Source organism: Akebia trifoliata, chromosome 5 (genome assembly GCF_017979445.1).
Source record: "Akebia trifoliata isolate Shusen 1 chromosome 5, ASM1797944v1, whole genome shotgun sequence".
Lineage (NCBI taxonomy): Eukaryota > Viridiplantae > Streptophyta > Magnoliopsida > Ranunculales > Lardizabalaceae > Akebia > Akebia trifoliata.
Window position 1 is genome coordinate 26,424,810 of NC_141379.1, and position 23,294 is coordinate 26,448,103.

General features: G+C 35.9%; 2 protein-coding genes across 3 annotated transcripts; one reads left to right on the top strand and one right to left on the bottom strand.

Annotated features, from left to right (window-relative positions):
• Nucleotides 1-541: 541 nt before the first annotated feature.
• Nucleotides 542-13,333, bottom strand: LOC147401834 (DNA glycosylase superfamily protein). Of its 2 annotated transcripts, none has more exons than XM_086443251.1 (3): nucleotides 12,380-13,333; nucleotides 1,230-1,426; nucleotides 542-1,082 (listed from the first exon to the last, which is right to left on the bottom strand). In XM_086443251.1, exons 1-3 carry the CDS (start codon nucleotides 13,163-13,165, stop codon nucleotides 1,058-1,060), a joined length of 1,008 nt encoding a protein of 335 aa, XP_086299377.1. In that variant the 5' UTR covers nucleotides 13,166-13,333; the 3' UTR covers nucleotides 542-1,057. The 2 variants fall into 2 exon arrangements, with proteins under 2 accessions (XP_086299377.1, XP_086299376.1); XM_086443250.1 differs by having other exon boundaries at nucleotides 542-1,117; nucleotides 12,380-13,329.
• A 4,270-nt stretch (nucleotides 13,334-17,603) lies between these two features.
• Nucleotides 17,604-18,095, top strand: LOC147401835 (uncharacterized). Its single transcript, XM_086444446.1, has one exon. It carries the CDS (start codon nucleotides 17,604-17,606, stop codon nucleotides 18,093-18,095), a length of 492 nt encoding a protein of 163 aa, XP_086300572.1.
• The last annotated feature ends 5,199 nt before the right edge of the window (nucleotides 18,096-23,294 follow it).

The following is a 23,294-nucleotide window of genomic DNA, read 5'->3' on the forward strand; positions in this document are numbered from 1 at the left end:
AATTCCTATTTATCCGTTTTTGAAAGACAAAAACTATAAGCAAAATTTTCAATCATACATATTGTACATTCACATTTCATTTCATCGAAATCTGAAAGTTACATTAAAAAACTCAACAAAAATCTCATGATTATTATGATCTCCCATTATTGCTGCTGCTTTTGGAAAAAGTTTTTAAGATGTTCAAGAGAGTTTTCTTTGGAAACTCTCTTGTAAGATGGGATAGGATTTGGACTTTGATCGTTTTGTAATCATCCCATGTGTAGTTTGCTGCTTCCTTTCCTTGTATTTTGGGACGGTCATATCGACCTCCATTTTGCCTTTTTTTTTTATAACAAAAACCTTTGCTATTAAAAAAACACATACAAGATACATGAAGAACAAATCCAGTAACTTGGTACATGAAGAACGAATCTGATAACTTGGTTAGTACCAACCCTTGCTAATGATTATATTTTAAAATTTTCCTACAGAGGAAACTAATTTGGATTAAGATCACATCTCAATCAGCTTAAAGAAAACATAGTACAGGATCTTAATAGGTACAAAATGCCCCAAATTTTAAAATAGATGGTACAATTACATAAGCTGAATTTTGTTCAAATATATCTATCATTCCTGCCAATTTTCTTCCTAACCTCCTTTTGCATCCTCTTCTTTTTCTTTCTTTTTTTGGCTTCATGACCATTACAATACCCCCAACACAAAAAAGTACACAAAGACATGTCTGGAAAGAAAATTGTTGTTTCAAGCCAGGAAACCTTCTCAGCATAAGACCACTTTTTCTTTGCTTTTTCTTAACCTCTGAAGCACAGTGTCTCTTTATTAATTACCTTCTTATGGAAATTCCCAAGTTTCTGCAATGGGACCATCACTCAGTACCAATTCAACATGGACATTGGTCCTGCATCTGATGTATGCAAAATACATGGTATTCAAACACATCAATAACTTAACCGTATGGTAGTCAGTATAAGTCCCCCTTCAAGTAAAACCTCATCGGCAATAATCTCTTTTTATGTGGAGATAATCCCAGTATTTATTTAACATGTGATCGTTAGGCCTCACCTGATCCCATTTCCCTGTACAGAATATTGCATATGCATCAGCAGCATACCTGGCCAAAGTTTAAACAGAAAAAGAAAAAGAAAATAATAACGAAGTCAATTAAAGAGATGGGTTTAGGAGAAAAAATATTAAACAGAAGAACAAGTGATGGCATCACTTACTTGCCGACACCGTGCAACTGAGTTACATGGGTCCACCCGTCCTCCAAATATTCTTGTGAGAAGCGCTGAATCATTTTTGCCCTTTTATGGTGAAGGCCTAGTATCTGTATCACCTTTTCTATCTCCTCTGTGGCAACCTCTGTTGCAGTCTTGGCATCAGGGCACAGTTCGAAAAGATTCGCTATAACTCTTCGAGCCTGAGATGCTTTTTCTCATTAGCATATTGGTTAAATTGACACAATGAAAATGAATATCTCACATACATCTCTTGCTACTATTAAAATGCGGTTAAAAACAATGATAAAAATGGCATCTTGAGCTTGATATGAGAATGGAAAAAAATTTACAGGGACATTCAACCATAATTGTGATGCGGACACTCCATCACACACGAAGGGCATGTAGAGATCTTAGTGTTGTAGTTGTTTTAGGGTGTTACTGGTGGAATTGTCAAAGCCAATAATAGTATTCTTAATGTTTTCTTTTCTTCTCAAGATAATAAAAGAAAGCATGTAGAGGTCTGAAGATAATGGTGTTGGCTGAAACTCTAATCCAACTGTAGACTTTAAGATTGAAACTTCCTACACAAATAATTGAAGAATTCAAACAAATGGATATTGTTACATGCCTGCTTAGAACGGATCACAAAAACAATAAAAAGATGAAAAGGATTGAGATTGATCTCGTTCGAGAGAGATTAGACCTCCTAAGCCACCAATTCAAGATGGTGAATTTCCAATCCAATTAAGGACTAAATATATTTTCTCTTGATAATCTCATTAAACATTAAAAAAAAATGTAAATACAAGATATAAAATAACTACCCTAACTACACACTTCTCTAAACTACCCACAATCCTACCCATTCAAGGAACTACCCCATAACCCACGTATCCCAACTTCTCCAACAACAAGGTTATGTTCCCATGCATCCAACCTATTTTATCTATTCTACCCCCATAAGGAATTGATTCCATACATCGTATATATTATAAGCTACCATACTCCCATCCCTATAGATAGCCACATAACATTCCACCCTTCTTGAAAGTGACTTTGTCCTCTAGGTCAGAATATCTTGGATCCCAAATGATGTTGGAATCAATTACATCCATTTTCCAAGTACTCGTCTTTTGAAATTAAAATTTTCATCCTTGCAACCAATTTCTTTGATCTTTGTGTGTTGGTACTTCTCGAAAATAATTGATTTGATAATGGATGCATAGATTTCAACTGGAAATATAATTTCAATTTGTTTTTTTCTCTTCATAATTTTCCTTCACATCAACATTGAACTTCTTCAAGCTACTAAATCTATGGAACATTTCTTCGTTTCTCTGGAGAAGCTTTTCAATTAGATGAAGACACTCCTTCAAACCATCACGCAGAAACTCAAAAAATTCCTTCAACTCCTCATCCATTGGCTTCCTGCACCCATCACACACACGAAGGGCCTTCTATGCTAGCCAACAACCATTATCTATAGACCTCTACGTGCTTCCTTTTATTATCACAAGAAGAAAAGAAAACACTAAGAATACTATTATTGGCTTTGCAATTCCACCAGTAACACCCTAAAACAACTACAAAATCAATGAGTTACATAGGCCAGCTGAAAATCTAATACAGCAGTAGAATTTAAGATTGAAACTTCCTACACAAATAATTGAAGAATTCAAACAAACAGAACTTCATACATTGAAATCTTTTGGGAACCAAAATGATGACTTGTTGGATAATCTACCAAGTTCCATGTCAATTCTACCTCTAATTCCACTTAATAGTTTTTACTTGGTCTAGAAATGATATTAAGTCTACTATTGGCAATGGGCAGTAAGAGTATGATTGGTCGGTAATATTCCTTGCAATAAAACTCTTGTATACACTTCATTTGAAATCTTTCCTTCAAATCAAATGAGAAAAAGACTTGAAGGCGGCACAATTATCAAATCTTTAAAACAGATTATTACTGTTTGCCTAAGGTTACAAAGGAAACTTCCGTGCAAATCCACAACATCTATTGCAAAGGAAACTAAAGTCCATGCTACTGCATTTATTTTATTAATTTTTAGTTAGTGCCTAGTGGTAGTTTTCTTATTTTTCAAAAATATTGTTCTTCACTCCCTCCATACACTATGACCTAAAACCAATGGAGACAGCCCAAAGAACCTTGCTTCTTCACCGATATTATGCAAATGACTATAAAAATAAAAAACCCACATCTATTGCAAGCACAAACTTGAAGCATAAAAGGGAGAAATGCGTCGAATTTTTCTCCAAACATTAATGAGCTAAAAGGTTGTTAATAGATTACGTTCTCTTCTTTACACAAAATAGAACAATTGGAAGTGCGTGAGTCAGAAAGCTTGCTGAAGAACCATCAAGAAAGAAAACTCCTACCTTTGCCTTCAAAAAATTTCATTAATCACTAATGAAGCAAAAAGGAAAATAAGATTCAGTATTCCAAGACTTCACAGATATTCTTTTTTCGCCACAAGAGAAACTCCTACCTATGCTTTTTTCCAATTCCAATTGCTGCCACAAGGAAATGCATGAACGTTAAGGCATGAAGCGAGGTGTTTCACTAGCTGAAGCCTTGAGGCGTACCCCTCAATATATAAGATGTGAGCCTCACGAGCATGCATTTTCAAATGGATAAACATTAAATTATATAAATGAATAAAATTTCTCCTATAAAAGAGAATATCATAGGACAATCTCAATAAGAAGAAAAAATCATGATTCACCTTTCAAAGTTCAATATCTAAATCCAAATTCCAAGCTCATCAAACTAAGACCGAACCACTCCAACCATCCGAGATCATCCATAGTTAAATTATTGATTATTTTCCTAAGCATCATCCATAGTTTATACTTCCAACTGTCCAAGTTTCTATCAAACAAAGATGGAACCATATCCATCATCTATATAATGAAGATGCCAGCTAGCTTTGTTGGTAAAGTATATTGGTGATGATACCATAGACCTGGTTTCATTTCCCGCCATCACCAAGTTACTGATCTCATTAAAAACAGGGTTACCAATAAAAATTCAATTTTAAATTACTCAAACAAAAAAGCAACACTTATATATCCACTCTAGCAAAGTGTGTGTTTGGTAACACTTATGAAGTCTAAATGGAAGTGGTCTACCATTAAAATTCAGACTAAGAACTTTGAATGTTGTTTGTTTAGGTTCAGACTCCAGAACAAGAAGGAAATTTCAGACAAATTTAATAAGCGATGGGAAGTCGTTGGATGAAACTTCTGAAATCTGATAAATAAATAAAAATTATTCCTAAAATACCCTCCTCGAAACCCTGATTTCGATCACTTATCCCTTTTTTATACAAACCCTAAGGGTATGTTTGGTAACACTTCTGAAGTCTGAAGTCTAGTTTCTATTTTCTGGAATTTGGAATCTGAAGTCTTGTTCTGAAAAAGTTGTTTGTATATCATTTTTAAAAGCTTTTGGCTACAAACAAAATTTTAAAACATAATGGTCATTTTGACAATATTACCTTTTTTGTCATTCTAATAAATTGCTAACCGAAAAACATAACACGCTATGCATAATGAAACCATCCACACATTTAATTTCGATTTCTAAGAAATCAAACACCTCAAAAATATTGTTTTTAAATTGAATTCATATTTGAAAAATTATATTGCAATAAGGTAATACTCAAACAATAACCAATCATGCATTTTCTAGTTCAATTGCAATCTGATCACGTAAAATGATCATATCAACTTGTGTTTGCGGTGAGAATATTTCATTATAACATGGTATATCTTCTGACGGTTTGGAGTCTACTAAAGGACAGCTCGCTTCGTCGACATTAACTTCATATTGTCAGAACAACTCATCATATAGAGAAACACGACCTAAGAAGTTGTGTATTGCCATGTATGCAATAACAATGTCCCGTTGGATGTGATAATGATATGAAGGTATTTTGTTCAAAATCAGGAATCTTTATTTCCATACACCAAAGGCCCTCTCATTGACATTACTTAGCTGAGCGTGTGCATGGTTAAATTTCTCTTTTCTACCCATTGCACGTGTTTCTCGATATGTTCTTAGCCAATACCATGTGTTACGATATGGATAAGTAAAACTTTAATGTTAGAAAATGACGTTCTTGGGGGGACAGCTTCAATTGGCCAAGTTGAGGATAAATAAACATGCATTGATAATGGAATCTAAGTTCATCATTCATACAAACTAAAGACAACTCAATAATTTTTTAAGACACTAGTGCACCTAATCAATCTATAAAACATCATGGATACCCATATAATCATTTTACTTTGCTTCCTAAAATGAAGATTCGTTTTCAAAATAAACTTTGGGGCTCCTCACATAGAAATAGTGTAAATATCACAAAAAGAAGGGGGCTTTAATCTGAATGAGTTCAGATGGGATATTATCGAAGAACAAAACAATCTCAGTGTAGAAGGGAGCAGAACACTCTTGATGCTTGGAACTATTGAGGGCTACGAAAGGTTGATCGACAATTGAGGATAAAATTATAAGGAATTAGAATGTGGAAGTCGTTCAAAGCCGAAAAGCTACATAGAAACCGAAAAAGATTGAGAATTATCGAGAAATAATGAACGATGTTTCTTGGGTTTCTATATAACAATAAAATGCACTCAATATTATCTTTTAAATGTTAGTTTTGCAGTTGAATTAAAACAAAAACACTACAAAAGAATTCCATTAGAACAAAGAGAAATACAAGTAAACATCATAGAGGATAGAAATCTGAAACACTAGCAACATAAATAGATTCTAGTTTTAAAAAAAGTACAAATTTAGCAAACAAAATCAAAAGGAAAAGTGGATTGAGATGTGAACTACCTAAGCAAAAGGAAAAGTGGAGAAACCTTGACAGCACAGTTGTAGAGGAAAAAGAGGTAGAAGAGAAAGGAAGGTAAAAAAGTTAAAAATAAGAGTTTTAGGATTTGTATAAAGAAGGGATAAGTGATAGAAATTAGTGTTTTGAGGAGGGTATTTTAGGAAAAAATAATAATTCAGAATTCAGAAGTTTCATCCAGCATCCCCCATCGCTGCTGAACCAAAAGTTTTGAATTTTGGTTTTTAAGAATAAAATCTAAAACGAAACAAATGACAATAAAGCTTCTGAAGTTTGAATTTTAAAGGTGGACGACCTCCATTCAGACTTAAGAAATGTTACCAAACCCACTAAAACCCTTATATTTTTAAGTTTTCTACCTCTCCTTCCACTACAACCCTACTATCAAGATCTACCCAACTATGTGCATCTGCTACTCTTATGTTGGTTTCTTTAATGGTGTATGTATTTTGGCTATTTTGGATGAAGCTCATATTTTCCTGAGTTTTTTATAAGGTTTATTGTGAGTTTTGGATGTAATTTCATTTGGATTTCTTCATTTTATGTTGTTGAATTCTGAAGTTTTCTTGTTTTTTTATTTTGATGGTCTGAGCTTCATGATTCAAATTATTTAACCATTTGACCAATAATTCACATTGGATCATCAACAAAACACACATAACAGAACCCAAATTAGTAGAAAATGAACTATTTTGTTTGTATAAGTACAATTGGGGGTTGGTGAGTGAACGCTGATTTTACATAATGGAAAATAAAATTATTTTCTTGTTGTTCTTATGACTCTAATGGTTGTTTTAAAGCATTGTTCATTTTTTGCTCCGAAAATTTAAATCAAAACCTACAAAAACAAGTAAATGCCTCAATAAAATTTTCCCCATTTTTTTTTTCTACTGATCAAATTAGTAACCTGGGTCAACCCAAAATCAAATTGAGTTGAAATGTCTGAGTTTTGTGTCAACTCCACATGTTTTAAAACCTTGCATTATAACTTATACATGGTTGTAGAACTTCATTAGAGTACTTGAAATACACCTTAATAAAGTTCTTTTACAGAGAACTTAGAAACAAAATAGGTTATAGTGTTAAAATCCAACTATACTATAGAGAAGTGGAAAACAACTAGTACAACTTGTGGGTACAGCTTGACTGTTGCACTTACAATGTCAAGACATGTGTACGCAATGGGTAGTCAGGTTTATGGTCAGCTAGGAAATTCTCAAGCCAATGGTAAGCTTCCCACCCATGTTGAAGGAAAGCTACTAATGAATTTTGTGGAAGAAATAGCTTGTGGTGCTTATCATGTAGTAGTTTTAACTTCAAGAACTGAAGTTTACACTTGGGGGGAAAGGAGCAAATGGACAGTTAGGTCATGGAGACTGATTCTATGTCCCAATTTTCTGTGAATAGAAGAGAAACAATGAATGATTTCAAGGTGTGATTTGGGGCTAGGAAATTTAAAATTTGGATTAACTTTAGAATTGTTAAAAAAGGATTTCTTTTTCTTTTTCTTTTTTTTCTTTTTGTAAGCATGGAAGGTCATGAATAACCCACTTTGAGGCATTAAATTTCTTTGTATGGTCAAGTTTTTCTTCAGCTTCTTTTTTTATTTCATGTAAAATAACACACATTGCTATATAGAAATTGTTTCACAAAGCAATATCTTTAAATCACACACACACACACTGCTATATGCACACATGTACATCTGTGAACATTATTCAAAATGTACCATTCTACATTTGATTGAATAGATAGAGAACCCTACATTATTCAAACTATATCATTGATCCATTAGGGCCCAGGGGGTTTTCCTATATTATTCACTGATCATCCTCCGAAAGATGAATTACATGTATTGGCTCCATCTGATTAATAGTCCCATTTTGTTGTTATTCATAGGTATGGCTTTCAAGAATAAGGGTAAAGAAAAGAGTGTTGATAGAGCAGACTTTTCTACAGACCACTCAAAAAGGAAGCACTTTCTTAAATTATGCTTGAGCGAGGTGAACAATGAAGGGTACAAAGGAGTATCCCTTATCACTGCTTCATGGAAAATACTAGAATCTGAATTCAACAAGGCATGGGAGGGTAAACTTTAGTCATAACGTGTTCAAAAATCAATATGATTACTTGAGAGCTGATTACAACATATGGTGAAAACTTGTTGGATTATCCGGCCATGAACTTAATGCGGATATCAATACTATAAATTGGCCTTCGCAGAAGTGGGATGATGTTTTAGAGGCAAATCTCTACCCTAAAGTACATATTTTTAACTTAATTAACTTGATTTAGTCTAATTATTTTTATATTATTGTTTGAAATAGAGAATCACCGAAGCTTAAGAAATTTAGGAACAAACCTCTTCTAGATGCTGAAATGATGATGGGTATTTTTGAAAGCACTCTTTCAAATGGCGATAAAGCATGGAACCCCTTCTCATTGATCCCGTACCCCACTGTGGATAGAAATGAGGATGGTCCTGAACCTGTGGACTACACAAATTTGGATGATGAAGACACTTACGGTGGCCCATTTTCAGGGGAAGGAGATACATTACTTCCAAAGTATAAGTATGGAAGGCACCCCTAATACCCCAAGAATGAATAGTGACATCGGTGCCATCCCACTTGAAGTAAACACATCACAAGGTCCGATAAAGAAGAGGCGTAGTAATTCGAATTGTGATGACACCATTGAGAAAAACTTAGAGAGGCTTATTAATGTCATTGAATAATAGATTAATGAAAAAAAGGCTAGCAAGGGACCTTGTTTCAAAGTTGTTCATGTTGATATATTGAACTTTGCACAACTACCAAAATTGAAACGCATATTTATGGACTTGAATAATGATGTGGAGATGGTTCAATTTTTGGAGTTTATTGTAAACAATTAGTTGAAGTCAAACATCTTTTTTTTTAATGAAAACCAATGATGTATTGGTTATTTTAATATTTTTGGATAGTTACTATGGATGATTTTTTTGGGTTGTTATCATGGATAATACTATGAAAATTTTGATTGTTTAATTGGAATTATTATCTTATTACATAATCAAAGAGGCATGTTTTAATTTACTAGAGGAATTGCATGTTTGAAATATCCCTTTTTATAGCTTTAATTAGTATAACTTTTATACTTTTTCATTGTGTTTCATCTAAAAGAAGAGTTGTTTAAGGGTGTTGTCGGTGCATTAGATGGCACACTAATTGATGCACACATTTCGCTTCATCAACAAGTCTCATTCAAAGGAAGGGGACAAGAAAAATGATTTCAAAACATCATGACGGTGTGTGATTTCGATATGAAGTTCATATATGTAATGGTTGGATAGGAAAGAATTGCACGTGACTCGAAGGTATTAAATGAGACACTGCGTAATCCGGCTAACAATTTTCCAATGCCTCCTGCAGGTATGCATTTTCAAATTATATTTTTAGAATTAATCTTACAATCAATAGCATAAATTTTACAGATTTTTTATATTTGTTGTAGATATGTATTATTTGTGCGACGTTGCATACACACACACTAGGGGTTTTATAACTCCATATCGCAACACACGGTATTAGCTAAGAAAATATCAAGGAACGCGTGCAATGGATATAAAGAAGAAATTTAATCACGCACACACTCGGTTAAGGAATGTCATTGAGAGGACCTTTGGTGTATGAAAAAAAGATTCTCAATTTTGAACGGAATGCCTTTATCACACCCAACAGGACATTATTATTACATGCATGGCAATACACAACTTACGTCGTATTTCTCTTCATGATGAATTGTTTCAACAATATGAAGTTGATGTCGACGAAGCGAGTAATTCGTTAATAGACTCCAAACTGCCACAAGATCCAACATGTTATAATGAAATATTCTCACCGCAAGCACAAGTTGATATGATCACTTTACGTGATCAGATTGCAATTCAACTAGAAAATGAATGATTGTTTATTGTTTGAGTATTACCTTGTTGGAATATAATTTCTCAAGTATGAATTCAATTTGAAAACAATATTTTTGGGGTGTTTAATTTGTTAGAAATCGAAATTAAATGTGTGGATGATTTTATCATGCATAATATGTTATGTTTTTCAGTTAACAATTTATTAGAATTACAAAAGGGTAATATTGTCAAAATGACCATTATGTTTTAAAATTTTATTTGTAACCAGAAGCTCTTAAAAATGATAAACAAACGACTTTTCCAAAATAAGATTTCAAATTCTGAATTTCAGAAAATAGACTTCAGTCTTCAGACTTCAGACTTCAGAAGTGTTGCCAAACATACCCTAAAAATGCTTAACACGGCCCAAACTGAAAGCAGAGGAGTAGCTCTGGCATAGAGAAAGAAATAGAAATAGGTATGAAAAAGAAAAATGAGTATAATAAGAAGATAACTTTATAATAGTATAATAGTGAACAACATTTATGCTATAATTGGATAACTTTATATTATAAGGGCAATTATGTAATGATATTATAAAAACAGTGACGAAAAGAGAAACAAAACTCAACCTCATAAGGCATGTACCTTAGTCCAAAGGAGTTAAAGGCATAAGCTTTTTCAATGCCTCTTTGAGTAAGGCATAAGCCTTTGAAAGAAAGGCCTTTCCTAAAAGCTCAAGGTTTTCCAGGAGAGATACTCCCTAATGCAAGCCTCAAAGCATAAGCTTTCGACTCATTTGAAAACATTCAGGTCATAATCATTTCTCTTTGCAACTTGGCTCACAATGAAAGAAGCAATAATGTTGTGCCATTGTCATGATTTTTTTCTTAATAAATAGAATGGTCTCTTGGGCTTGCAAACTATATTGCACAACCTTTTCATGACAAAGGCTTCCATTTTCTTCATAAATACCTCCCCAAGACAACATTGCCTTACAATTGTTTTTCTCAAGTATTATATATATAAGAAACTTGATCAAAATGAAATTGTGAACCAACACGACACACATAGATACTAACAAAATTAACACCCACTTTTTTTAGAATAGCCATTCGCAAGCAGCCTCACTATATAGTGATTTAGTCATCCATGCCCTTCAGATTTTATAAACCTACATACTAGAACAACCCTTTGCAACCAGCCTCACTATATAGTGATTTAGTTATCCATGCCCTTCAAATTTTATAAACCTACATACAATCAAATGCCTTTGGCCCCTATAAGAATTTTACAAATCCCATATTTGGTTTATTTTCAAGAGCTTTAATCTCTTCCTCCACGTGCTTCTGAAAAATTGAAGAATTATGACTTAGTCATCTCTATGAATGGAAATTATTCTGTACCTTTGACTATTAAATCCAATAGTGTTCTCACATGCACAAAATCTTTAAAATGGTTGGCAAACAAGCTACTTGTTCCAAATGTCTTAAAATAGGCCGTGTACTGTGTTCAATAGGTTCTTAATTTGTGCAAAATTCATAAACATGTGTTCAGCTTGAGTGGGATCTTCACAACCGAACAGTTGCACCAACCAAATAAATAAATAAATAAGTGTGAAGTGCATTAAAGGCTTTTTTACCTCCATTAGGCAAAGAGTATGCCCTGAGGTAGTACAAGACAGAAACCTCAAATTTTAAAATTAAAATTATTAAATTTTTGTATAAATGTATGACCTATAAAAACACATAAGAAAGAAACTAGAAGCTTTTTTTATATGAGTTGCCATGGAAATCATGCATTTTGAGTTACATATAATGCACAATCTAATCTACCACAAATTTTTTTCCCTATAACATGAATTTCTTACTTTTTTTAACATAGAACAACAAACCATGGAGGTCAAGGGATCTAACCAAGGAAAAAAGAAAAAAGGACATAATGTATCCTGCATTTCTCACTTCCATTCCCTCCAGTGGTTACTCACATCATGCATGAGAACAACAGTAATAAATGTAATTAAAAATAAAAAATAAAAAAATGAAGCAGTCATGGCTTTGTTTTCACACATTTATTCCTCTACACAACAAAAATAACTGACAAGCACACATCTTCACAACAACATCTTAAAAGCTTTATTTATAATCTAAACTAAATTAGGGAAACTTATGTTCACCTTTTAAGTTCAACAATTCATAGAATACTTCAGCAGCAATTTATAAAAAGAGATTGAAATCTTCTAGTCAAGCTAATTAAGACATTCTTACTAAAGACAAACAAAGAAATAAATCACCAATTAATAAGTCTAAAATTATAATTCATTGATAGAAATAGAATTACTGAATGGAATGGGTTGAAGATTTGAAGAAAAGATAACAAACCTGCCTTCCTGCGGTTCGATTAAGGAGCATACAGATCACCAAAACCCTCCAAGGGTCCTTGAAATGTTGTTCTTGAAGAAGCGTAAAATGCGAAGGCGGCGGTTTCCAAGTATTATCTGGTGATTTTCTTCTGTAAGCCTCGTCTAACTTCTGAGAAACATTAAGAGAATGTGAAGCCGACGCTCTCCTCTGAACCTTCTTGGGTTGTTTCTCACACTTGTTGTTTCTCTCCAACAAGTAATTCTCAATGGGTTCCACTCCTTCTTCGAGGGTTTTTTCTCTGAAGTAAGGAGAAACCACCACTGACTTCTTCTTGTTTGGTTTGTCTTCCTCATTTATCTCTACCTCTTCTGCTCTTGTGGTTTGGAAATAAGGGGAGATCACACGACTTTTATCAATTTTCTTCCTTTTTGAGGAATTGGGTATCGATTTTTTCTCAGATTTTTGGGGAAGATTCTCGTCTTCATCTGTAGAACAATTGAAGTTTTCTGCTCTTGATTTCTCTTGTTTCTGTGGTGTGGGTGTCTGGAAATAAGGCGATGATGAAGGTTCTTCGACTGGTTTTGGTTTATGGGTTCTCTTCTTTTTGTTGTTGTTGATGAAGGTCTTGATGGAAACATTAGGTGAAAGAGATTCAGAGGAAGAAGGGATGGGAAAGTAAGGAGAAACAACCACCACTTTTTTCTTCTTCTGAGACTTCTTATCTCCATTTCTCTTCCTCTTCTTATTCTTCTTCTTTGTCGTTGTTGAGGGATTGATCTCTTCTTCTCTTTCGGACTCCTCCATGTTTTTCAGCTAATCTGTTTACTTCGCTACTCGTTCGCCTTCTTCAATCTTCAGTCTCTCTCGCGCGCTCTTCGTATAAGAACGAAGCGAGACCGCATATGCGAACACGTCAGCAGAGTCACAAATTTGCTAGTATTTGCCACCCGTGAACCATTCAATTTGCACTCTATGCACCCACTCAAAGAGACAATTAAAAAATAAAAACAACGGTGAAAAGGATCAAATTGGCTCTTGACTGAGAAAAAAAAAAAAAAATTCTTCACACCCACTATTAAAAGGCTTTAACTTTTTTGCCAAAATTTTGTATTGCAACTCAATAAACTCTACTCAATCTACCTAAAATGACTTGATTGGGTCCATTGAATCTGATATTTTAAATAAAATATCAAATCTTTTTGAACTGATTTGGTAGGCTACCAAATCTCTATTGAGTGAAACTTTATTGGGTTTTTTTTTTTTCTTAATAACTTCCAGATTCCCTAACTAGCCCCCCAAATAGGTGCTAATTGCATTTTCTGTATATGTGAAATTCAGTGGTCTACAATCTTGGAGCGGTTAAGAAACTTGCCAAGTTAACCGTATTGCAGGATCAATAGCTACAGTTCTCAATGGAACTCAAGGTGGAAAGTAAGGTCTTCGAACTCAAAGATATCAGGATTCAGCGTAAGAGAGGGTTAGAGATTAAGGAGAAAGGAAGAAGAATGGAGTCATCACTTCTGTTGTTGGAGGAGGAAGCATTGTGGGTATCCGATCAACTCGACTTAGCGAGAACCTCATCGAAAAACTTCAAGGCGAAGTATTCGAAGGATGGTAGAATATTTCTAATCCAGGAAGAACTTAATTTTTATGGCAAATTCTTGAAACTTCAGCAGTTTTCGGAGAGATTTCGATCACGTGGAATAGTGTTTCCAGCAGGTTTAGGAGGACAAGGCTGGGGTGAGGTTAGTCTTGCTGTCAAAACACAATTTATTCCGGAAGAGAAGATGAAGGCATCGGCGGAAGAGGGGAGGGCTACTTAATCCGTGGAGGAAGGAAAGCAGTAACCCTTCGGTTTCTAAGGTAGAGCTACCTGGTTCGTTAGGAGAAGATATGAGTTCTAGCAGTGCGGATAAACAAGCTTACAATAACGGAACAGTTTTCGGAAAATGGAGATGGTCTTTTATTTGTAGTTCGAATTCTCTGAAGGCAGATTGGGACGAATTTTTACTAGCAGTGAAGCGAGGCCTCTCTCAATTGACGAAGATTAAGTTGTTAACGTGGAAACCAGATAGTCAGATTTTGATGCTGGGTAGCAAAACAGAGTTTATGAAGTTGAACTCGAGGAGAACAATTCTAGTAGGTGACGTGTCCGTCAGTTTTCGCCCATGGTTCGCGGATTGCAACTCACTAAAACCAGCTTGGAGCGAGAAAAGAACATGGGTAAGCATCAAAGGTCTACCCTTCCATTTATGGATAAACCTAGCTTTTCGAAGAATTGGAGCCCAGCTGGGTGGACTGTTAGAAGTGGACTCGAATACCCTTTGTTGTCATAATTTGGATAGCGCGAAGCTTAAGGTCGGCTGTTCCCAATGGAGGATGCCAAGGGGATTGTATCTTTACGTCGATGGTTTTCGGTACAAGTTAGGGGTGGAGGTGACAGGGGTAGAAGATCAAGGGCAGGAGTTTGTAGAGAAGATGGAGGTAGGAGAAGTTGATGGGGTTCAAAACTCAGCAAAGAAAGGTACCCAGTTGGTTGTTGAGCTGAATCAGCAACAGCAAGATGCTGAACAACGAGAGAAGAAGAGCCCTGGAAGTAGCATTTTAGATCGGGCAATATCAGACCCTGCTGGACGTAGCGTGCGTGACAAGCTGAAATTCAAAAATTGCCATCTTTTTCGACCACGTGTCAAGCGTATTAAGGTGTTGAAGCCACATCGAAGGAGTGGGAAGCATGCGCGTACGATGCATTTATTAAGCAAGGCAGCTAGGAACCTAGACTATACTAGGTGGCTGCGTACAAATGGATTGGTGGAGGTTAGTAAGCCCAATGAGAATGGGTTATGGCCCATATGTTTAGAAACCCAAGGTGGAGAGGCTAGGCCCACAGAAGCTAACGGGTGTAAAACAAGTTATGGGCTGGGCTACGTTGGCCTGTTGGAAGAAAGGCATGAATCGTCAATGACGACGACCCGAATGGAAGATAATTTAGGTTCGAAAGTCTCAGGCCCAGGCCTCGTCACAAGTCATGTTAGGAAACCCACGATCCAGAAAGGGTGGGTCAAGCTTCGATCTCGCCCATTAGCTTACAGATCTGGACCGCGAGCGGGGAAAGCCCATGGGGGCTCTACTAAATCCGTGTGGGTTCAGAAGTGGAACATTTGGGAGGAGAACATGAAGGATAGACAGAAACCATGCTCTATTCCCTCGGGTTCAGAAGACAGAAGCTCAATAAGGACGAGGGACCAGGAGATCTGGACGGGTTTCGATATCGATGGTACGCCGACAAAGGCAGGCGAGATAGTTGGGTCTGCTGGGTATGAGCTCAAGTGATGTAGGCAGAAGTCAAGTGACGAAGAAGAACTGGGAAGGAAGAAGCAATTGGAAAGATGGTTTGAGTCAGATTTTGCAGAGACTCCAGTAGATCAGTTTAGTGTTACCTTACGTCAAAGAGAAGCTGATGAAGAAGGATCATTATCTCAAGATCTGTCTAGGCAGGTTAGTAGGGAGACCGAGGAGGCAATAGTGGAGGGGCAACTCAGAGACTGTATGCAGCCTGGGGATGGGGATTCAAATTGCAACAAAACAGAGACTGAAGCATCATGTCCGACCTGTTACGGAAAGTTGAGCAAAAGGGTTATGAGTCAGACGATTGGTAGAGGTTTGGGATTGGAGGCTTACGAGAATGCGATGATATCAGAAAATTTAATAAAGGATATAGGAGGAGAGGAGCAATCAAGACACCATCTTATTGCGATAACTAGAATTTGGGATAGATTTCGAGCGGCTCTCTGGAGACACTCAGTTAGTTTGATAGTTGCAGAACCCCCAAGCAGTAAAGTTGAAGAGTATAGGACCTCCGGAACCTTCATGGTGAAAGTTTTTACTGATCCTTTCTCCATTCCTCAGGTATTTTTCCTGTCTGTTGGTGAGTATTCTCGTAAAATTGGTCTTAATTATTCTGTGTTAGCATCGTGGGTCCTTTCCTTGGATGGTCCTTTGGTAGGTCCTCGTGGTATTTTCTATAAGTGCAGGTCTCGACATTCTTCAGCTCTTACAGATTCCTATCAAGTCTTTAAGCGTCTCCGAGAGGAGGATGGTAGAAAGGAGAACAGAAAAGATGGACGTCAATTAGCTCCAGTATCATTACTCTTGACCCAAAAAAATATGGAGGTGGAAGTTGCTAATCGAACAGAGGTGTATAAGGATGGAAATTGGGCCGATAGAGACATGGGGGAACCGACAATAGAAATTTGTGAGGAAGGGACAATCAAGACCAAGTTGGAAACGGTGGAATGGTTGGTAAGTAATGCTCTGAAGTTGGCAGAAGAGTTTGGATTAGTTCCAGAAACAGAGGATAGAGAGTCCTCACTGATCTTGAGGGTGGCTGTTGGGAAGTTGCGAGAAAATTTCTGTTTGGAAGAAGAACTTAAACGCATTAACAATGCGTATGGAATTGAGGAGAAGATTGAGCAGGTAGACAATGAGAATACTCAAGAAATCCAAAGTTATAGGGACGGTGAGAATAATGAATTGGTGGTGGTCGCCCCCTTGGGGATGACAAGGAGCTTAAGTAGACCAAGAGAAGATAAGGATTTGGGTAGGTTGGAGAAGAGGTAGGTTGTTTTCGGTGCGTTGTGGGTCTTAGTTAGGTGTCCAATGTTGTTAAAGATCTTATCTTGGAATGTCAGAGGGTTGGGTGATAGAAGAAAAAGGGCGGTTGTGAAAGCGTTTATTCGTAGTAAAAATCCTCTCATTGTCACTCTGCAGGAATCGAAATTAGCGAGTTGTGATGATAAGACAATTAAGGAAATTTGGGGGAGAAACATTGATTGGATAGCCCTTCCGGCTTTAGGTTCAACGGGGGGGAATTCTTATGATGTGGAATAAGGACTGGATCCAAGTGATAGACAAATTAATAGGGGCCTTCTCGATTTCTATTCTGTGTAGGAAGAGGGACGAAGACTTTCAATGGGCGTTCTCCGGGATTTATGGACCAACCATCAATAGGGAGAGAGCGCAGTTGTGGGAGGAGTTGGAAGACGTAGCGGGATATTGGGATAATCCTTGGGTCTTGGGTGGGGATTTTAATGTCACTAGATTTACACAAGAAAAGAATATGGGTTCGAACATATCTACGGGGATGAGAAACTTTAATGATTTTATTAATAGACATTCCTTGATGGATTTCCCTCTCCTAGGTAGGTGATTTACGTGGTCTAACAACCAAAGTAATGCCAGGATGTCTAGATTAGACAGGTTTCTGGTGGACAGTGATTGGGAGGATAAGTTTCAAAATGTGATTCAGTCTGCCAGCCCCAGCCCAGTTTCGGACCATATTCCTATCTTTCTAGAAACAGGGCACCATAGACAGTACCCTATCCCCTTCAGATTTGAAAATATGTGGTTGGTTCAACCTAACTTCTTAGAGCTTGTCAGAAATTGGTGGAATGAGTGCCCAGCGATTGGCAACCCTGGCGATGTGTTCAAGAAGAAGCTTAAATTTCTAAAAGAGAAGTTGAAGATATGGAATAAAGAGATTCTGGGGAGAATTGACGTGAAAAAGAAGGAGATTTTGACAGATATTGAATTCTTGGATAAAAGAGAGGAAGAAAGAAATTTGAGCTTGAATGAAAGAAGCAAAAGGATGGAATTGAAATTGGAATTCCAGCAAGTGGCGATGATGGAGGAAATTAGTTGGAAACAGAAGTCGAGGGTCAAGTCAAGTGTTTGAAAGAAGGGGATAATAATACGAAATTTTTTCACAAAGTTGCCAATTTCCACAGAAGAAGCAATCAAATCGATAAACTTTACATTGAGGATATCATGGTGACAGAAGAAAAGGAAATTAGGGATGGGATAGTGAGCTTTACAAAGACTTATATAAGGAAAATGAACCATTAAGACCGCGACCGGATAATCTGGATTTCAAGTGTTTGAGTCAGGAGGAAAGGGTGTGGTTGGAAAGACAAATAAGGGAGGAAAAGGTTAAATCAGTTCTTTTCTCGATGAGTGGGGATAAGGCGCCAGGGCCAGATGGTTTTAACATGGAGTTCTTTAAGCATTGCTGGGAAATAGTCTCAAAAGACTTCATGGAAGTCATTAGAGAATTACAAGATAAGAAGTGCTTAGAGTACAGTCTTAATAGTACCTTTGTGGCATTGATTCCCAAGAAAGCTGGGGCGGATAAGTTAGGCAACTTCAGACCCATTAGTTTGGTTAGCTCGGTTTATAAGATCATATCCAAAGTGCTAGTGTCGCGGTTGAAAATAGTTCTCCCTAATCTTATCGGTGAGGAACAAGGGACTTTCATTAGGGGAAGACAAATTCTTAATGGTGTATTAATGGCCAACGAGTGTCTCGACTCGAGGATTAAGAACAAGAAAGAAGGGATGATAGGGAAAATTGATTTACAAAAAGCTTATGACCATGTGAGCTGGGACTTTTTAGAGTATATGATGGGGAGGATGGGCTTTGATAAGGTGTGGATAAGTTGGATCATGAAATGTGTCACAACAGTGTCCTATTCAATCATAGTCAATGGGATCCCAGCTAGTTTTTTTAGGGGTTCGAGAGGGTTGAGGCAAGGAGATCTATTATCTCCCTTTTTGTTTCTTCTAATAACTGAAGCTCTGGGTAGATTGTTTAGAAGAGCGGTTGAATTGGGAAAGCTTTCGGGTTTTAGGATGAATAACGGGCCCCTGATTTCGCATCTACAATTTGCGGATGATACTCTAGTTTTTTTGGACCATTCGAGGAACCAAGTGAAAGTGCTTAAAGTCTTATTAAGTTGCTTTGAGGCTATATCAGGTTTGCACATTAATCTGCAGAAGAGCAAACTTTTTGGGGTAGGAGAGGTGAACGATATTCATGTGATGGCCACAACTTTAGGGTGTGGGTATGATTCTCTGCCCACGTCCTATTTGGACTTATCGTTGGGAGCTCCCTACAAGAGTATCAAAATCTGGGATAGAGTGATAGAGAGAGTAGAGAAAAGGTTGAGCATGTGGAAGGCCAATTATTTGTCAAAAGGAGGGAAAGTTACGTTGATTAAGAGCACTTTAACAAGTATCCCGGTGTACTTCCTCTCGTTGTTTATACTACCGAGGTCAGTTGAGATGAGATTGGAGAAGCTATTTAGAAACTTCTTGTGGAATGACAAAAGTGGAAGGAGAAAGTATCATTTGGTCAGATGGAAGGTGATTTGTAGGCCTAAGAAGTTCGGGGGGTTAGGCATAAAGGGGTTAAGAATTACTAATAGAGCGCTTCTAGGAAAATGGCTTTGGAGGTTCGGCGAGGAGAGGGGTAGTACGTGGAGGAAGATTATTAAGGCTAAGTATGGGGAGAGGGGGCTAGGCTGGTATAGCAAAGAGTCAAAAGAGTCGTACGGGTGTAGTGTTTGGAAAGGGATTCTTAAAATGAGTGAAGATTTTGAGAAAGGAATTAGGTTCAAAGCAGGGATGGGGAACAAAATTAGATTTTGGGAAGATAGTTGGTGCAGCACATCGCCTCTGGCAACCCAATTCCCGTCTTTGTACTCCTGTTCTAAGAAGAAGAACTGCTCAATCCAGCAGTGTTTGGTTTGTAGCGAGTTCAATCCTACTTGGGATTTGGGGTTCAGGAGAAATTTTAATGATTGTGAGCTAAATGATGTGACATCTTTCCTTGATCTCCTGCATACTATCCATCTTAACGAGAGTGAACAAGATAAGTGGGAATGGATAAGGGCGAAAGATAAGAGATTCTCTGTCAGGTCTTTTCATAAGTGGCTTAATCCTCTAGCTGAGCGATCCCTCTCGAAGCCAATCATTTGGTCCAGGTCAGTCCCCTCTAAATCTCATTTTTTGTTTGGTTGACTTCTCTTGGTAGGATTCTTACATTGGATAATTTGATTGTTCGGGGTTGGATTACACCTAATTGTTGTCCCCTTTGTATGAGGGAAGGGGAATCAGTTGATCATATTTTAATTCATTGTGCCTTCACTTATAATATTTGATCAATTTTTCTTGATATTTTCCGTATTAATTGGGTCTTCCCTCATAAGTTCTCCTCGTTATTAGAAGGGTGGATCAGTAATCATTTCCACACCAGAAAAAGGTTCCTGTGGAATATGCTTCCAGCGGCTATTGCTTGGGGGGTTTGGAATGAGAGAAATAATAGGGTGTTCAACAGCAAGTCCAGAAGTTCTCAAGCAAGTTTTTTGGAGATCCTGGGTCTATTATATCTTTGGTCCAAACAGAATATAGATTTCCGATGGATTACTTATGATGATTTTATTTTTAGATGAAACTCTTTATGTTATCACTGATGTTGTATTTTTCTTTTCTTTGTTGTTATTTGTGAGGCTTTCTCGGTCTCCGTGTTTCTTGTATCCCCCTTCCTTTTCAATATATTATACTTTTTCAAAAAAAACTATTTTGATAAAAAATGAGAGTGAAAGAGAGAGCAAATGAGATTCCCATAGGAATGGTGGGTGCAAGGTGAATCCAACAATAGCATAAATAAATAAAAAAGGCTTGATTGGGGATAGTGGGTGTGTTGAGATTGAAATTTTAGAAAAGTACAAAGAGTAAGTGGGTACGTAAAGCCCAAGCGATTGGTGTAAGTATAATGCCCCTAGTAACTATGGATGGGGGTCTGCAAGCATGTGATAATGTCTGCTTTGAGTGTATACAACAAAACACGTCACATTGGGTGATGGCACACAATCCCATTTGTTCCATGAGCCTGATTTCCACTTGGAAGATGTGAGACTAAAGAGACATCTACATTAGCGCCCCAATCGTACTTCAACAAGTGATCCCTAGCAGAGTCACCAAAATGTAAATGAGACAAATGGTGGATAAGATCTTAGATAGTGATGGTGACTATCCAAGTCAAAGGGGAAAAGACCCAAAGAGCAAGATAGAATTCTATCCAAGTAAAAGAGGAGAAAGAGATCAAATTAAAGTTAGAAAAAGCCCCCCTCTTTCCTTGCTCTAATTTAATATATATAGTCAAAAGGAGGAAGAAATTACTTAAATACACTCTCCTCATTTTGCACCATCTAAAATAATTCAGACAAAATTGAGAAAGGGGCCATCTAGCATCTATCCTTTTGTCTTAGTGAACTAACATACTATATACATCACTCCAAGAATCTCTAAACAATCTAAATAAGAAAAAATTATTTAAATTACTCTCTGCACCTACCTATCATTCTTCATCATAATAATCAAACCTCATTTGATATTCTATTTTTTCCACTCTCATGCTTTTCCTGCTAAACCAAAATCAATTACAGATTAATCATCTTTCTTCTTTTCCTTCTTCTTGAGTCATCATTCTCTTTTTCTTCATTATATTTATAGAAGTTTCAACATGGATTTCAATGGTGATTTCTTATGATATTTTTGTAAGTTCACTTTCTTTAAATTAATATTTAAAATTAGAGAATATTTTAATGAATTTCCATACCTTGATACGATATCCAAACTTAATACAATATAAGATAAATAAATAAGTAAAGTGAAGTCTTCATTCAATAGGTAAGCACTAAATTGCCCAACTTTAATAGGTTTCTACAAAGTCAATTTAGGCAAATTCTATAGGATCCTATTGAGTCATATTGAAAAATTATAGTAACTTCTAATTGGACTGAAGGTTGAATACAAAATAGGTGGTGTGAAGAGTTTTTTCTCTTCAAAATAAAATAACTATTTGACTCTCTTTTTTTGTATTTAATTTGACAATGGGCCGGTTCCTATGAACATTAGAACCATAACAACTATATTTTTTTTGGTTTTGGATCTTGCCCGAGTCCGATTCTAAAATAAGTAGAACCAGAGCCATCAAGAGTCACTGGTACCCTTCGATTCCGTTCTCAAGAATCGAATGAAAAAAAAATTCAAAATCATTATAAAAATATCCCTTCTAAAAAATAACATATTATCTTCAAAGTATCAACTTAATAATAATTTGTTTCACTAAAAATACGATTTAATGATTTTTTTCTCAAATATTAAAATTCATCTTCTTTACATGTAATGAACTTAAGAATTGATGATCCATTGAAGGTCTAATATTTAATTTACATGAATAATTGAAAAACTTTATATAATATATGTTAATTTTAAAATATTGGAAAACCTTAAATCATATATAATGTAAAGATAAATGAAAAAATAAATCAGTTTTAGGTACCCATTGGATAGATCTTAATGATTCTGTTTCCTATCGGTTCAGTTCCATATTATACCTAGTTCTAATTGGTTCTCATAAAAAGAAAATCGGAATCAGGATTTTCGGTTTTGATTCTAATTTTGGTTATAGGTAAATGGGTACCCATTCACACCCCTAAAGTGGTGTAAGAAGACAAAATGTTGGGCGCAATTAGAACATCCCTTGTGAAAATTTTGTAAATAAATCAATAATGAATATACGAATGACATTTTTGGATTTCTGATTAGTATCCATCATCTTCAACCCTCGTAAAATTTGTACTTATTATTGACATTTGAATGTTGAAAAAAAAAAAAAATTTAGGGTTGAATGATAAGAATATTATCATATTTTCCGATTAATTGATAAATTATCAATTAATTTGTTGATTCATCAATTTAATAGATTGATGAATAACCAACAAAGAGCCATATGGTGTTGACCTTATATATATGCATATATCAAGAATTTCATGAAGATTTATCCACTATTAACCTTTCAAAAACTTAAAAAAACAAGAAATTGACATCGTTGAAATCCACAATCCATTTTTATTTTTTCTTATTTGGATCTGGATAGAATTGTTCAAATTATCTAAAATATATATATAATAATAAAATAGATACTTAAATTAAATAAAATAAAATAATAATAATAATTATTATTATAGGCAGATCTCTTGACTCCTAAGAATGACCACTGAAAAAACACATGATCGTAATCCTTTAAATGC

Bases quoted from the DNA above. Each gene is read 5' to 3' on its own strand.
- LOC147401834 (XM_086443250.1), bottom strand. From the start codon at position 13,165: ATGGAGGAGTCCGAAAGAGAAGAAGAGATCAATCCCTCAACAACGACA. The intron at 1,427-12,379 runs GTTTGTTATCTT...AAAGCATCTCAG, and splicing joins ATCGAACCGCAGGAAGGCAG to GCTCGAAGAGTTATAGCGAA. The intron at 1,118-1,229 runs GTAAGTGATGCC...AACTTTGGCCAG, and splicing joins CAGTTGCACGGTGTCGGCAA to GTATGCTGCTGATGCATATG.
- LOC147401835 (XM_086444446.1), top strand. From the start codon at position 17,604: ATGTCTAGATTAGACAGGTTTCTGGTGGACAGTGATTGGGAGGATAAG.